The sequence below is a fragment of the Mytilus edulis genome, chromosome 14 (assembly GCF_963676685.1).
Source record: "Mytilus edulis chromosome 14, xbMytEdul2.2, whole genome shotgun sequence".
Classification (NCBI taxonomy): Eukaryota; Metazoa; Mollusca; class Bivalvia; order Mytilida; family Mytilidae; genus Mytilus; species Mytilus edulis.
Genome location: NC_092357.1, coordinates 41280892 through 41296997, shown reverse-complemented (window position 1 = coordinate 41296997; position 16106 = coordinate 41280892). Strand labels below are relative to the sequence as shown.

The 16106-nt window shown below is 33.1% G+C and overlaps 1 protein-coding gene across 1 annotated transcript; it reads right to left on the bottom strand.

The window, feature by feature from the left end:
* Window positions 1–10842: 10842 nt before the first annotated feature.
* Window positions 10843–15043, bottom strand: LOC139504205 (uncharacterized). Its single transcript, XM_071294271.1, has 3 exons — window positions 15040–15043; window positions 14151–14221; window positions 10843–12971 (listed from the first exon to the last, which is right to left on the bottom strand). The coding sequence occupies exons 1-3, from the start codon at window positions 15041–15043 to the stop codon at window positions 11016–11018; spliced, it is 2031 nt and encodes a 676-aa protein (XP_071150372.1). The 3' UTR covers window positions 10843–11015.
* Between the last annotated feature and the right edge of the window lie 1063 nt (window positions 15044–16106).

Below are 16106 nucleotides of genomic sequence, written 5' to 3'. Positions count from 1 at the left end.
CTGCAAATTGAAAACTCTCCCTCAATGATGTTAGTGGTCCCACTGTAGCGAGCTGTTGCAAGGCTAAATTTCTATCCTAATTAAATCTTCTCTCATTATCCAGTGGTATTTCAAGTTTACTTTTAATCTTATTGTCGAACGACTATTTGAAGTGCTTCCTATTATATTTAAAACTTGTGTTCTCGTTATGAACACGAATGAAATATTTGCAACTGGAGGTGACTGAGGCAAACAACAATGAACCACCATCACTAAAATATAAGTATTTGTTCTCACAAAATACTTTGTAATTAATTAGAAGAATGATGACAATTTCTCATCTATTCACGTTTTGATCGAGCCGCTTCAACCTCGAATCTTGCTGCAATTGTTTTACATTTAGGCTACTAGTATTAAATACTAAATATTGTATTCATTGAAGTTTACATGCGTAGTTTTTTTTTAATTCAAAAGAATAAATTAATATTTATAAATAAATTGGACTGAACAAACAACACTAATTATTTCGCATTTGCATGTAACGCAGTTTAGAAAAATAAAAGATTGGATTTTTTTTCCAGTAGATTAGCACACATGCAACGCATCCCCACTTAGGAGTCTTCCAAAAAGGTAAAATTTACCTGTATTGGAACATGTATGTGTGGTGTATGTAGATCACTCGTTCCATCTACAATATACGGAAATGACACGACCGGGTATTGTAAAGCTTTGAGGGACTTTTAATGTCAAATTCATATCCATGGGCGAAGAAATTACCTAGTTTGGAAAACACCGTGTGTACACTGACTTATAAAAGTGTTTATGTCTTTCATGCTGTCTAGTCTGAGAATGAAAGTTTGAGCAGTTTTTGAAGGTAAAAAATAAAGGTTTAATATTATTGCAAAAGTCTGTGAATTATTGAAAATAGGACGTTCCGGAAAACACAAGTCGCTATATTAAATGCTTGTAAATCTCTATTACATGTGGTGCGCTTCTATTTAAATACCTTTCTGTTAATTAAGAAAGTGTAAAAACAGTTATTGAAATCCGGCTGAAAAAAAGGGAAAACGAATAGTGACTATCTAACTTATTTTTCAAATATCGAATACACAAATAAATCTCTAACCATCCACGCTTACAATTTGTTTTTACTGACAGGTGTCTGCTGGCATTCGATTGGATATCAGTTTTATGTAGGCGTAACAATTCATCCCTTTTATCCAATCAGCTGTCTTGTGTGCGATCTCATACGGTTCACATAGTCTAGTTTTTAGCTCACCTGGCCCGAAGGGCCAAGTGAGCTTTTCTCATCACTTGGCGTCCGGCGTCCGGCGTCGTCCGTCGTCCGTCGTCGTCGTTAACTTTTACAAAAATCTTCTCCTCTGAAACTACTGGGCCAAATTTAACCAAACTTGGCCACAATCATCATTGGGGTATCTAGTTTAAAAAATGTGTTCGGTTACCCGGCCAACCAACCAAGATGGCCGCCATGGCTAAAAATAGAACATAGGGGTCAAATGCAGTTTTTGGCTTATAACTCTGAAACCGAAGCATTTAGAGCAAATCTGACAAAGGGTTAAATTGTTTATTAAGTCAAGATCTATCTGCCCTAAAATTTTCAGACGAATCGGACAACCGGTTGTTGGGTTGCTGCCCCTGAATTGGCAATTTTAAGGAAATTTTGCCGTTATATGGTTATTATCTTGAATATTATTATAGATAGAGATAAACTGTAAACAGCAATAATGTTCAGCAAAGTAAGATCTACAAATAAGTCAACATGACCGAAATGGTCAGTTGACCCATATAGGAGTTATTGCCCTTTATAGTCAATTTTTAACCATTTTTCGTAAATCTTAGTAATCTTTTACAAAAATTTTCTCCTCTGAAACCACTGGGCCAAATTTATCCAAACTTGGCCACAATTATCTTTTGGGTATCTAGTTTAAAAAATGTGTCCAGGGACCCGGCCAACCAACCAAGATGGCCGCCATGGCTAAAAATAGAACATAGGGGTAAAATGCAGTTTTTGGCTTATAACTTAAAAACCAAAGCATTAAGAGCAAATCTGACTATTAGAAAATTGTTTATCAGGTCAAGATCTATCTACCCTGAAATTTTCAGATGAATCTGACAACCTGTTGTTGGGTTGCTGCCCCTGAATTGGTAATTTTAAGGAAATTTTACTGTTTTTGGTTATTATCTTGAAAATTATTAAAGATAGAAATAAACTGTAAACAGCAATAATGTTCAGCAAAGTAAGATTTACAAATAAGTCAACATGACCGAAATGGTCAGTTGACCCATATAGGAGTTATTGTCCTTTATAGTCAATTTTTAACCATTTTTCGTAAATCTTAGTAATCTTTTACAAAAATCTTCTCCTCTGAAACTACTGGGCCAAATTAATCCAAACTTATCCACAATCATCTTTTGGGTATCTAGTTTAAAAAATATGTCCGATGACCCGGCCATCCAACCAAGATGGCCGCCATGGCTAAAAATAGAAGATAGGGGTAAAATGCAGTTTTTGGCTTATAACTCAAAAACCAAAGCCTTTAGAGCAAATCTGACAGGGGGATAAATTGTTTATCAGGTCAAGATCTATCTGCCCTGAAATTTTCAGATAAATCGGACAACCCGTTGTTGGGTTCCTGCCCCTGAATTGGTAATTTTAAGGAAATTTTACTGTTTTTGGTTATTATCTTGAAAATTATTATAGATAGAAATAAACTGTAAACAGCAATAATGTTCAGCAAAGTAAGATTTACAAATAAGTCAACATGACCGAAATGGTCAATTGACCCCCTAAGGAGTTATTGTCCTTTATAGTCAATTTTCAACAATTTTTATAAAATTTGTAAATTTTTACTAACATTTTCCACTGAAACTACTGGGCCAACTTCATTATAGATAGAGATAATTGTAAGCTGCAAGGATGTTCAGTAAAGTAAGATGTACAAACACATCACCATCACCAAAATACAATTTTGTCATGAATCCATCTGCTTCCTTTGTTTAATAGTCACATAGACCAAGGTGAGCGACACAGGCTCTTTAGAGCCTCTAGTTTATAATGATAGCGATAAAAATTATTCGTGCAGAATATACATACAATATAAAACAAAAATATCCTGTCCAAAAATGAATTACGAGACACCATATTAATTAAATAACTATTTAAAAACTAAGACAGCATACATATAAAATATTAACATTCATTTTTCACCTTATTTGCCTCTTTTAAAGATAGAAATGTAAGTTTTCTGGAACTGTCGCCACGTGCACAAGTATTATTTTTAGTTGGCGATATTGGTTATGCTTTTAACGATGAAATTGGTTCATTTTATGATGTTTATGGAAGAATGTATCTCTTAGAATTATTTAGATTACGTCAAACTATGGTTGAACCAAAATAAACCTTTGAGTTAACTTACTCGTATGTACTATTATATACTGATTGATCTTAGTTTTTATGCTTTATACATGCTGCATGGTCATATTTGTCTATGAGTGTTTTAATTACATGTATATTTTAACATTCTATAAATTGGTTTTTTTTTTATTATGATTATGTATTTTAGAAATCTCTATTTTTGTCTTATTAATGTGCCATGTATGTTATTGTTTCAAAGACATTCTATAATGAAACCATTAACTAAAATGTATATAATTGTAAATAATATAGTATAGACGCACCATCACTTCTACCCTGATGACTGGTGCCCCCGATGTAAAGGGGTAGTTTTCTAAATAAAATATATATATATATAACAATTACTATTTAAAAGGGAAATATTATACTATTAGTATCATGGTCCCAGCATTTTAACAAATTTATCAAAACAGGACGTTGTTGCAATGGTACGGAGCCCCGCTAGGGACATGCAAAGAAAAAAAAATATATTGTGCGCACAAAATAATATATTGTGCGCACAAAATAATATATTGTGCGCACAACTTAAATATATTGTGCGCACAAAATAATATCTTGTGCGCACAACTTAAATATATTGTGCGCACAACTTAAATATATTGTGCGCACAAAATAATATCTTGTGCGCACAACTTAAATATATTGTGCGCTCAATTTAAATATATTGTGCGCACAACATAATATATTGTGCGCACAACTTAAATATATTGTGCGCACAAAATAATATCGTGTGCGCACAAAATAATATCTTGTGCACACAACATAATATATTGTGCGCTCAATTAAAATATATTGTGCGCACAACATAATATACTGTGCGCACAATATAATATAATGTGCGCACGACATAATATAATGTGCGCACAAAATGTTATTCAAATTCATTCAGCGCTGATGGTACGGCGACTAATATCTTCTCTTAAAAGTGAAAGAATGGAGAAATACATAAGGGTTTATTTCGAAATGGGACTCGATTATCTGGAAATACTGGCACTTTTAGCAAAACATCATCACTACATTATTTCTTATCGACACCTGAAACGAATATTGAAGAAGCTACGTTTATTTCGCCGAAAACACTACACGCCACTTGAAGATGTCGTTGCTTTTATCAAAGACAACATTAAAGGATCTGGAAGGCTTCATGGTTATCGCTGGATGTTTATGAAGTGTAGACAAGCATGTTTAACTATACAAAAAGAGTATGTGCGAATTATAAAGCAAATTATAAACCCTGAAGGAGTTGAAATGCGACGAAAAGGTCGATTACATAGGAGAGAATATTGTTCGAAAGGGCCAAACTTTATATGGCATTTGGATTCCTATGATAAACTTAAACCTTTTGGAATATGCATAAATGGATGCATAGATGGCTTTTCTAGACTGATAATATGGTTGGAGGCAGGACAGACTAGTAGTGACCCTCGGGTTATTTCTGGGTATTTTGTCAAAGCTATTCTTCGGAAGGGAGGACCTATGGTGATAAGAGGAGATCTTGGTACCGAAAATAGTAAGGTCGCTGAAATGCAGTCTTTTTTACGACGCAATGATAATGATACGTATGCTTGAAATAACAGTGCGTTTCTTTACGGCACAAGCCAACATAATCAACGAATTGAATCATGGTGGGGAATTTATAGAAAAGAAAACTCACAGTTTTGGATGACATTTTTTAAAGATATAAAAGAGGATGGATTATTTTCAGGAGATCATCTTTATAAAAACTTGATAAGGTTCTGTTTCCTGAGACTGATTCAGGTACTTATTTTCGAACAAAATTATCCTTCCTATTTCCCTATTTTAACGCTAATATAATTATATAGACCAAGCAAAACAAAGGAAAATTGTTTACGTCCACAGTTAATGTAATTGTGGATAAATAAAAAGAAGTCATAATAGTGACTTATGTACCCATCAATGCATGGGCATAGACCAAATAAACGCCCTTTAAACTTCTATCCGCCCTCATGTCCGATTTTAATGCTTCAACTTAAGTCCGTTTATCTGTTCATTTATACCTTTTTAAGGCTAGCCATTTGTTTTAAACTTCAATATTTGTTTGTTTAACTGTTATTATACATAAGAATAAAACCTCTCTGAAAAACAAATCAAATGTCATTACAAGGCAGATTAGTACTCCCGACATGAAATTCATTTATAGTGAGGAAATTAATTGTTTTTATTTGAAAAAAAACCCACTGTAAAGAAATGTATATACTATAGCATATACTTCTGTTTATTTACGTTAAGCAGACAACAACTTAACTGCTTTATAAAGCTATCATAAAATTCTTTTCACTTAGATAATAATTGTGAACTAAAGACTATAATACGAACATATTTTGTGCAATAAAAATGTTATCCAAATTTTACAATGTCAACATCAGCCTTAAAATATATGCTTTAATATCATACATAATGTCACCTTCGAAAATATTCGTACCATCTCATGTCTTTGCATATAAAGTGTTTTATACACGAAAATTCATCGACTGAAACCTGAAACTAATTATTTATTTTCAATTCCAGAAAGAACTTTTAGAGGTTGTAAGTATTTGGAACGCCCATAAAATCAGAAAAAATAATAAACAACATGGTGTGTATGGACGACCGTATGTACTCTACTCGGTTCCTGAAGTGTACGGAACAAGTGATTATGTTACTAGCCCTGACATCGATGAAGTTGAAATTTGTTTAGAGCAATCTACGTATTGTAGTCTACCATGCGATGAAGACATTTACGATCTCGCAAACTTATACATGGAAGAATTAGGACATAGTTTACCAACAGATGCTTTTGAAGCTGCCACTTTGTATCGGTGTTTACTGGAACGATTTGAAACGGACTTAGCATTACAGTGATAACACTATCAAACTTATGTAGACTTCGATATTATGATTATTTTTTCTCTGGTAACATGTACAATTTTAAAATTATATTTGTGTTTATGCATTTTACTTTATGTCTGGTTTCGTTATAGTCCGAGATTACTCTGACGTCCAACGGCTTTTTTGCCAGACAAGCGACCGTCCCACGGCCCCATCTTGTCTGGCAAAACAGCCGTTGTACGTCAGAGTAATCTCGGACTAGTTTCGTTAATGTTGATTGACACAAGACTGACATGCTGCTCAATTTACGACATTAATTTTGTTATGCCACGTCGACGATATATTTAAGATGGTTATTATATTCAAGTCTTTCGTCCGTCCGTCTCTTTTTAGAATAAATGTTTTTAGTCATAGTAGTTTATGTGATATAGATACAATGGATAAGCGTTGATTCTTGAAAAATTGAAAAAATGAGCCCGCAGGTTATAAAGTCTTCAACTGAAATAAATTCTGTGGTTTCTCTGAAGATGTCATCGACAAATAGTGTAGCATATATAAAGTTAGCCAAATCGAATTAATACTTAGTTCACATATCAAAAGATTACTTTTATGTTTGATCATGTAAAAGTACGAGTTTGACCCAAAACTTACTGTTCATCAGTAGTGAAATGTGACTGTGTGATCAGTCGAAGGAGTTTACCATAAATGCTCACAACAAGGTAAAACTGAGTACATATATAATTCAGAAGATGAAATATGAGTGCCAATGAGACAACTCTCCATCCATGTCACAATTTATTAAAAGTTAAAAATTATAGGTTTAGATACGGTCTTCATCACGGAGCGTTGGCTCACATCGAATAGCAAACTTTAAAGGTTCTCAAAATGACTAGTGTAAGACAACTTAAACAGGAAAATCAACTGTCTAATCTATAAAGAAAACTAGGATCACTTATGATCACATCAACAAACGACACTCAACAGGATCCTGAACAGCATTCTAATTATGATGAAAACTTTGTAAGAATTGTATGAAATGTTTCAGGTCATGTTTTAGTTTCATTCTGGTTAATATGACAGATATTACAATAGGTCACAAGTATCTATTTTTTTTTATCGATCTACGATTAATTTGTACAAAAGTTGTCAGTATACATTTTGAAACTGTAACAAAGCAATTTAGGAACAGTCAATGAAAATGTATACCTCAGTAGTATATTTTGAATCAAAATATACAATTATGAATCGTTTTTCCCAAATATGGTCCCTTTTGGTTCATCATTTATTCAAATAGTTTTGGTGCGATTGATCGCGATCAATGAGACAAATTAACTGCATATCCATCATATCCCATAAAAAGAAAAAATCAACGAAACCAATTTTGACAGACGTTTATCGATGCAAGCCTTTAATTGCGGAATCCTGACTTTAAGCAGGCAAACATAAAATGTCACAGTTTAAACATGTTTATGAACGAGCAATCATCCACACAACTGTGACAAAACTGAATCAGCACAAAACAAGAATAACTTGTTGAAAACGGATTTATTTATGAAATGAAAAAAAGGCACGGAACTTGTAATAAATAAACCCAATAAAGTACTGAAAACTAGTTTAAATTCAATTGCAAAAAATGGAAATCATTTTCCCTAGTATAAGATATTATCAATAAGCATACACAGATATAATGAAAAAAAACAAGAGTGGCTATATTTTTATACCTTATGATGTCTGCTCTATGGTCGGGTTGCTGTCGCTTTGACACATTTCCTTTCTCAATTTTATTTATAAGATATTTTACATATAAATCACAAAAAGTTAACTTTGAAGGACCACTGAACCAGGATCCCTTACCGAAAAATCAGCCTTCTGGCAAACTGTTGGTGCCGCAAACACTGCGGTACGGTTCAAATAGTTTGCCGTAACTTCACCACGACTTTTTACCATGCAAACGAAGGTTGCAGCAGAACTGCCGCTAAGTTTTATAGCCTTACATAGTTTGTGATGAATTTCTGGCGACTATTTGTGGTGAACCTCCGGCAAACTTTGATCTATAGCCTGATAAAGTTTGTGGCGAACTTCTGGGAATTTTTGTGGTGAATCTCCGGCAAACTTTTAAAGCCTTAACAATTGTATAGTTTGCGGTGAACTTCTGACAAAACAAATGATAATGATGCCTTATGACCACCTTTCTGTTGATTCTTTTTCAAAACTGCACTTCTTATTCAAAATGATGCACATGAGGATCAACATTTGATTAATTATTATGACCAAAATTATTATTATGCAAAAACTGTCTAAATTAACTTACAAAGAGATGATCAATGATGAATGGCCTGTTCCAGGAACTAATCAATCATATATAACATCCGTTTACTTTTTACATGAAAACACCAACATTAAAACTTCCCTCCTATTTCAAATTCAAAGAAGCAGCAAGTCTGACTTTAGTACATGGAGCATGCTCAGTATGGGCGAAGGATTGCTTTAAAGTTTGTTTACAAAGTTCCTTCAAATTTAAGAAAGTTAAGAGTTTGCGGCAACATTGCGGCAACTTTTACATATATTTGCCGGAAGGTCGCTGCTAGTGGCGAACACTGGTGAACAACTTTCAGGTCTTCTTGCAGCAATGTTTCTCTTTTCATAAGGGATAATGAGAACAAGGTCAGATGCCTGCCAGTTGGAAACCTTGGGTAAAATCATTCCATACAACCAAATATAGAGGGCCTATTATCACGAAAACATAACAGTCTAACACAAGGATCTTGCTAGATATGCATACACCAAATATAGTCATCCTTTTTCTTATAAAAAGAGAGAAATTAACATAAATAGTTTCCAAGTAGTCACTTTAATTCGTACATAGGTGTATGTCCAGACTACTCAGTGAACAATATTTTCTACGTAGTCAAGTTCGTCGCTTGTTGTTAGCAAATGCGTGTAAAAGAACTTAAATTTTACTTTTATTTTATCATACTATTGCTTGTATTTGTCTGGAGTGTCATTATGATAAAATAGGGTTCGTCTTCACCGTTTGACCAAACCATGTACTTTTCTACATTGGCTAGATGTATAGGGGGAGGGTTTAGATCTAATAAACATGTTTAACCCCGCCGCAATTTTGCGCCTGTCCCAAGTCAGGAGCCTCTGGCCTTTGTTAGTCTTGTATGATTTTTAATTTTAGTTTCTTGTGTATAATTCGGAGTTTAGTATGACGTCCATTATCACTGTACTAGTATACATATTTTTTAGGGGCCATCTGAATGACACCTACGGGTGCGTGAATTCTCGCTACATTGAAAACTCATTGATGGGCTTCGGCTGTTGTCTGCTCTATGGTCGGGTTGTTGTCGCTTTGACACATTCACCATTTCCTTTCTCAATTTTTACTTTTGTTTACCCTTACGACCCATGTTCCCGCTTTATAATATTTCTGTTGTATTTCAGTAAGGCCTGACTATTGTAACCGAAGTCCTTTCATGTTTAGGATAAGGTTAATTAAGCTCCTGTTGCCTATTTTCCGTGAACTTGTAACCTTAGATCCTAAACAGCGTCAAGCAAAAGGCAACATTTACCGGAGACACAAGCTTCTGTAACAGAAGTATAAATACATGTGCAATCAAGGGTTCTGCAACCAGGGTATTCACATTCAGAAAATGGCCAGAGAAAAATCAAAAGTGTCACCATATAAATAGTAAACATTGAATATGTTTATTTCACAAGACAAGACAAGACAAGACAAGACAAGACAACAAGATATATATATATATATATATATATATATATATATATATATACATGAATCTAAAACACACTTTCATGTTTGTTGTCTAGTTATTAAAAAAAAACCATACATATATCTTACTGAAATTATTTATTTCAAATTTAATAAAGTATTCAAATATGTTGAAATTAACAATCACAAAAGTTGCATTTCAGCAACCATTCATTAAAAATTAACAATGCAAAACTCTTTAATCAGTAAAATCTTTTCTTTCTCTTAAGCTGTATTTCACCAAAAAAATACTCTTCTTTGTCATACCTTGCTTGTAAGCTCTAGTTTGTTTATTTTACATTCATGAAATAACAACAAAGTGTATGTTTGAGTATGAAACAAACTGAAAATACTGAACATGACCACTCAATGATTTTTCCACTTGTGATTATGTTAATTAATGCAATAATCATACAATGTTTATATAAACATACACATACACAAGTGCTTAACATGCTGTTAAATTCACCACATGAAGAAATGACTGCTGGTCAACGTCCAAATTATTTTAGGAGAACAAGGTCTACACAAATCAAAAATTGTGAAAAATCTCTCAAATAAAATATAAAAAAAGTATACAAAAGTCAAGTTAATCCAACTTCCTTGTTTAAGGGTACTATGTATAGCTAATAATGAAGTTGCACTTCAGCAACAAACAGTTTTATAACAAAATTAAAACTGTATGAACTAAAAAATCAGTTGCATTTCAGCTACTTACATGACTAATAAAAAACAATTGAAATCTCAATAAAAATGTTAAATCTTAATATCTAATAAGTTGTGTATTTCACAAAAAAGGACTTAAATGAACAAAACCAATATCTTATTTCCATTCATCATAAGCTTTATCATGCCTAATTTGTAGGTTCTTAGGCTAGTTTCTTTTATTGTCATGTGAAAAAAAAACAGGAAATACTGAACATGATATTGATACAAAGGCAATCAATGATAAAATCCTGCTGCTGATTTTACCTGGTTTGATGTAAATCAATGCAATTATACAATGTCCATTACCCATACAGAAGTATTTAAAATGTTGTTGAATTCGCTACGGAAAATAGTAAAATTTTCATAATTTCTTGGTATTCTGAGAACACGACCACATGTATGGGCTATTGGTCGACGCCCAAAACCATCAAGAACTACAAATTCAACAGTGATTGTATCCTTTCCATCCAAAATTAAATCAGATCCAGTGCAAAATCTAAGAAATGTTTTCAACAATACTTTATCAAGTTCTCTAACATACCGCTGAAGGTGGTTCATAACTTCACGTTCCAAATTAGACAAATTATCTGAAAAATGCAGCATTTTGGTAACTTTGCGATTGCTGGGTTCCATTTTACTGTATATTTCTGTCAAATTCTCATAAGAAAGAGACTGTCCGAGTTGAGATAATATCTTGGCCCAAGCATCAGTTATAAAGTTGCACTCCTGAACCATTTCCTTGTGTGCGATTTCTAGCAAAATACGCGTAATGCTTTCTTTTGTGACTGCAGACCTGCAGCTATGGTTCTCTAAAGCTTCTATAAGTTCATCATTATCAACTGACTCGTAATCTTTTAAAGCAGTGGAAAATAATGTTTTGTCTTCCTCAGTGATAAAACAAAGAAAATTTTCCATTAAATCTGACTTAAACTTTCCATACATTGCATTTTCCATAACAATTATGGAAAGTCCAATAGGCAAGTAATTGGCTATCTGCCATCCTTTAAATATAATTCTGCCAATGGACAGCCACTGCTCCTCTTGAAAATCGTGTCTTATTATAGGGACTTTCTGTGAATTTCCAATGCAACAATTGTCCATAAACTCATTCCAAAATTCAGTAAGGCAATCTCTAAAAATTCCTTTCCCTATCCCTTCTTCCGCTTTTCCAGTTGGCAATATCATACTGACATCAAAAAATGTAGCATACATTATTGTTGGATCTGAAAATATTTTCATCATTTCTATCATTAAATTTCCTCTATGAACTCTAATTTTCACAGAATGGAATGGATCAAGAAATAATTGTTCATTATTTATTAATCCAGGACCATCGGCGATTATTCCAAGACTATTAGTGATTATTCCAGGATCATTGGCGATATAACTATTCTCTGGCTGACTGTCAGATTGAGTGTGGATATCATTCAAAGGAATTGTTGAGTCATAGATATCATCAATATCAGCCAATACAGGTCCAAACTGAATTTCATCATCACTGCACATGTTCAAACTGGTATGCTTATTATAAGAACTATGAGAACTGTTATTTTCATGGTTTTCTAACCTCAACAGCTGTGAAACACTTTTTTGGTCTTCATTTTCTTTGGTCCTTGTTGTTGAATTCTTTTCTTGTTCAGTGTTATCCCTTTCTTTAGGTACAGTTAGTAAATAAAACCTTAACAGCCTCATTTTGCTTCGGTCATAAATATTCTCTACAGACAAATCTAAATTAGCTGACTGGCGTTTAAAGTCCATGATGTCAACCACAAAATTTTCAATCTTACCCCTGGGTGATATTCCTTCTGGAAAGTAAAGTTTTAAAGCTGTTTCTTTTATGGCACTCACTAGAGTATCTTTATCAACAATAAGATGTCTCGTCCCCCCTCCAGTTGGCCCGCGAACTTGTTTCATCCTATCCCCTTCTTTCATCAGCCAACCAAGTTCTATACGCCTTTCACTTTTTGCTGCATGATCATTTCCAATATTCTTGGAAGTAGAAGGATTGTCATCACTATCACTTGAGCTTTCATCTATATCTTTTTTTGTTTTAAACAAGTTTCTTTTTGATGATGGATGGAGTCTTTTTCTTATCTTTTGTAATAGTGTCTTCTTTTTTTTGGACTTTGAACCTGTACCACCCTGGTTCTTACAAAAATCTTTCACAGCTATCCTGTCCCCATAGATAGGGATGTACTTTGTCAGTTCATCATCAGACAATAATAATATCACTTGACAATCAATCTGAAAATATCAAAGAGACAAATGTTGATATAAGAGCTTGTATCATTTTGTTTGTACAACAGATGTATGTCAATATACAACAGAGCCTAAAATTGCTCACCTTGCAATTTACACTTTCTATTTACAACAATATTAACTAGAGGCTCTTAAGAGCCTTTGTCGCTCACCTTGGTCTATGTGCATATTCAACAAAGGACACAGATGGATTCATGACAAAATTGTGTTTTGGTGATGGTGATGTTTTTGTAGATCTTTACTTTACTGAACATTCTTGCTACTTACTATTTTCTCTATCTATAATAAACTTGTCCCATTAGTTACAGAGGAAAATATTTTGTAAAAATTTACCAAATTAATGAAAATTGTTAAAAATTGACTATAAAGGGCAGTAACTCCTTAAGGGGTCATGTTGACTTATTTGTAGATCTTACTTTGCTGAGCATTGTTGCTGTTTACAGTTTATCTCTATCTATACTATATAGTATTCAAGGTAATAACAAAAAAATGCAAAATTTCTTTAAAATTACCAATTGGGGGCAGCAACCCAACAAACAGTTGTCCAATTCATCTGAAAATTACTAAGTGGATATGTATTGACTTGATAAACGATCTAACCCCTTGACAGATTTGCTCTATTAAAGTGCTTTGGTTTTTGAGTTATAAGCTAAAAACTGCATTTTCTATTTCTAGCCATGGTGGCCATCTTGTCGGTCGGCCGGGTCACCTGACACATTTTTTTAACTAGATACCCTAATGATGATTCTGGCCAAGTTTGATTTAAATTGGCCCAGTAGTTTCAGAGGAGAAGATTTTTGTAAAAGTTAAAGACGACGGACGACGACAGACAACGACGGACGCAAAGTGATGGGAAAAGCTCACTTGGCCCTTTGGGCCAGGTGAGCTAAAAATATGGTTAAACATAAATTTGAGGAGAACAGCTTGACATAAGTATAATTTTTTTTATGTATGCAGATTTTAATAATATATGTTGCCTTTTAAAAAAAAAAGCTGTTTGAAAACATTTTATTTCTAATTTCAGTCTATCCTTTGTTAGTACGACTTTGACCATGACATTTGATTGATGGATGGTGGTTTTAAAAACATGGCATTCAGATGCATATTCATAGTCTTTTTCTTATAAATTGTAATATATTCAAATTCATGCTTACCTTATCTTACTCTACCTTGTCTACAGGAATGTTTCATTCTTTTAAAAATTCTATCAGGGAGACCATTTTTCTTTATAATTTCTATCAAAGATACAATCAATAATTAATTCTTATCAAAATACATTCATTTTGCAATAAAAATGGTTTTTTTTAAACTGTGAGAGCTACAATACTGTTTTGCTACTAATTTTTGATACACAATAGGTTCTGTCTATTGCATCAACTCCTGAACATGCTGGATAGCTTTAAATTTGACAATATACATAGATGTTTATTTACTGAATAATGTTAATTTTAGTTTATGACATGTGTAAAATAAAATTGAGAATGAAAAAAGGAAATTTGTCAAAGAGACAGCAACCTGATGCGAACAGAGAGCAGAAAACAGGTGAAGGCCACCAACAGATCATCATCACAGCAAGGCAATGCTTTGGCTGGCCCCTAAACAAAAACATGTACACATTTAGGGACGAAATCAAAAGATCAATGTAAGATTAAAAACTTAATTCAAATAGTTTGGGGGTGGGGGGGTTGAACTGCTGCATGATTTGGTTATCCGATATTGATTTTTACATATCCATATGGGTCAATCATTTTTTCTCAAATTAAGTTAATAGGGGGGTAGGGGGGGTCAGCGAAAAAACTATTTGAATTAAGTTTTTTATCCTTCATTGAACTTTTGATGTCGTCCCTTAGTGATAAACGACATCATACTATAAACATCAACATACATGTATACATGAACTAAAATTAAAAATCATAAAAGACTAATTATTAATAAAGGCCACATTTAATGATTCAATATCAATTTTATATTGTTCTACTTTTTTAACCAGATACAGTAAGTGGTGTCATATATGCTACTTATTTATATACAATGTTTTGCTAAGTAAGCATACCCATACTTCACGGCCGACACTCGGCTAACCGAGAGATTGGTCGGTTAATCTATATTGAGTATGCGGCTATATCGGCTGTTGGTCTGTTAATCGGGTTGGCTAAAGTCTGTTAATCAGGTGTTATCGCGAAAATCATTGAAAACTCAGCATGTTTCATTATATAACCTTTTAAATATATGTTTATCATAAAAAATATTTATGTCTAACAAAACTATTCAATGTACTGAATCCAGTGGTGTAATTATTATTTTTCTAGCTTCTATATACGATCTATAAAATGAAAAGGCAAGTTACTCATCAATAAATTTATACACATTTTACACACACAAAATGTACACAAAATGACACTTGAGTTGAATTTACTTGCATGCAATATTTTGAACATCGAAAAAAGACAGGCATTAGGTGTGTTAACCAAATTGATATCATTGTGCGAAAAATCTGCACGAAAATCTGTATTTTGGTGACATAAATCAATCTTGATTTAAAACCTGGTCTGTTAATGGGTCGGATGTATAAAACCCGGTCTGTTAATTGGTCTGTTAAGAGTTATGAATGACAATAAAAGTGTAATTTTATTACTTTATTGTGTGTTTAATTTGTAGGCTCAAGACGAGCGGCTAAAATATACGGAAACAACACTTGAGCAATGGAACATAAAATATATACGGAAACAAAACATGAGCAATGGAATATAAAATATATGGAAACAAAGCACATGAACAATTAACAATTTAGGCAATGATATTGAAAATTGATAAAAATGGTTTCAAAAAGTGTTAAATTAAAGTAAAATTGATTTTATCCGAGAATGGTCGCCTATATATATCATGTGGATTCTGTTTAATTGTCATGCATGACACAATTTGTCATGTACATTGGTAACCATTATATAAATCAGAGATTAACGTCGTAATGTAACTAAACATCAGTAAGTAAAATATATTGGATGGCTTAATATAAGGAATAGAGAAAGAATAATGAGTAAGATAAATAAAATGTAGAGAAAAGTAACATAACAATTTAAAGAATACAGAAATAAACAACATCCCCAATCCGGACCATCA

What these genes read in the sequence shown, in the direction of transcription:
- LOC139504205 (XM_071294271.1), bottom strand. An exon ending in ATTCCTGTAGACAAGGTAGA is followed by an intron (nt 12,972 to 14,150) that starts GTAAGATAAGGT and finishes TGATATTTTCAG; the next exon opens with ATTGATTGTCAAGTGATATT.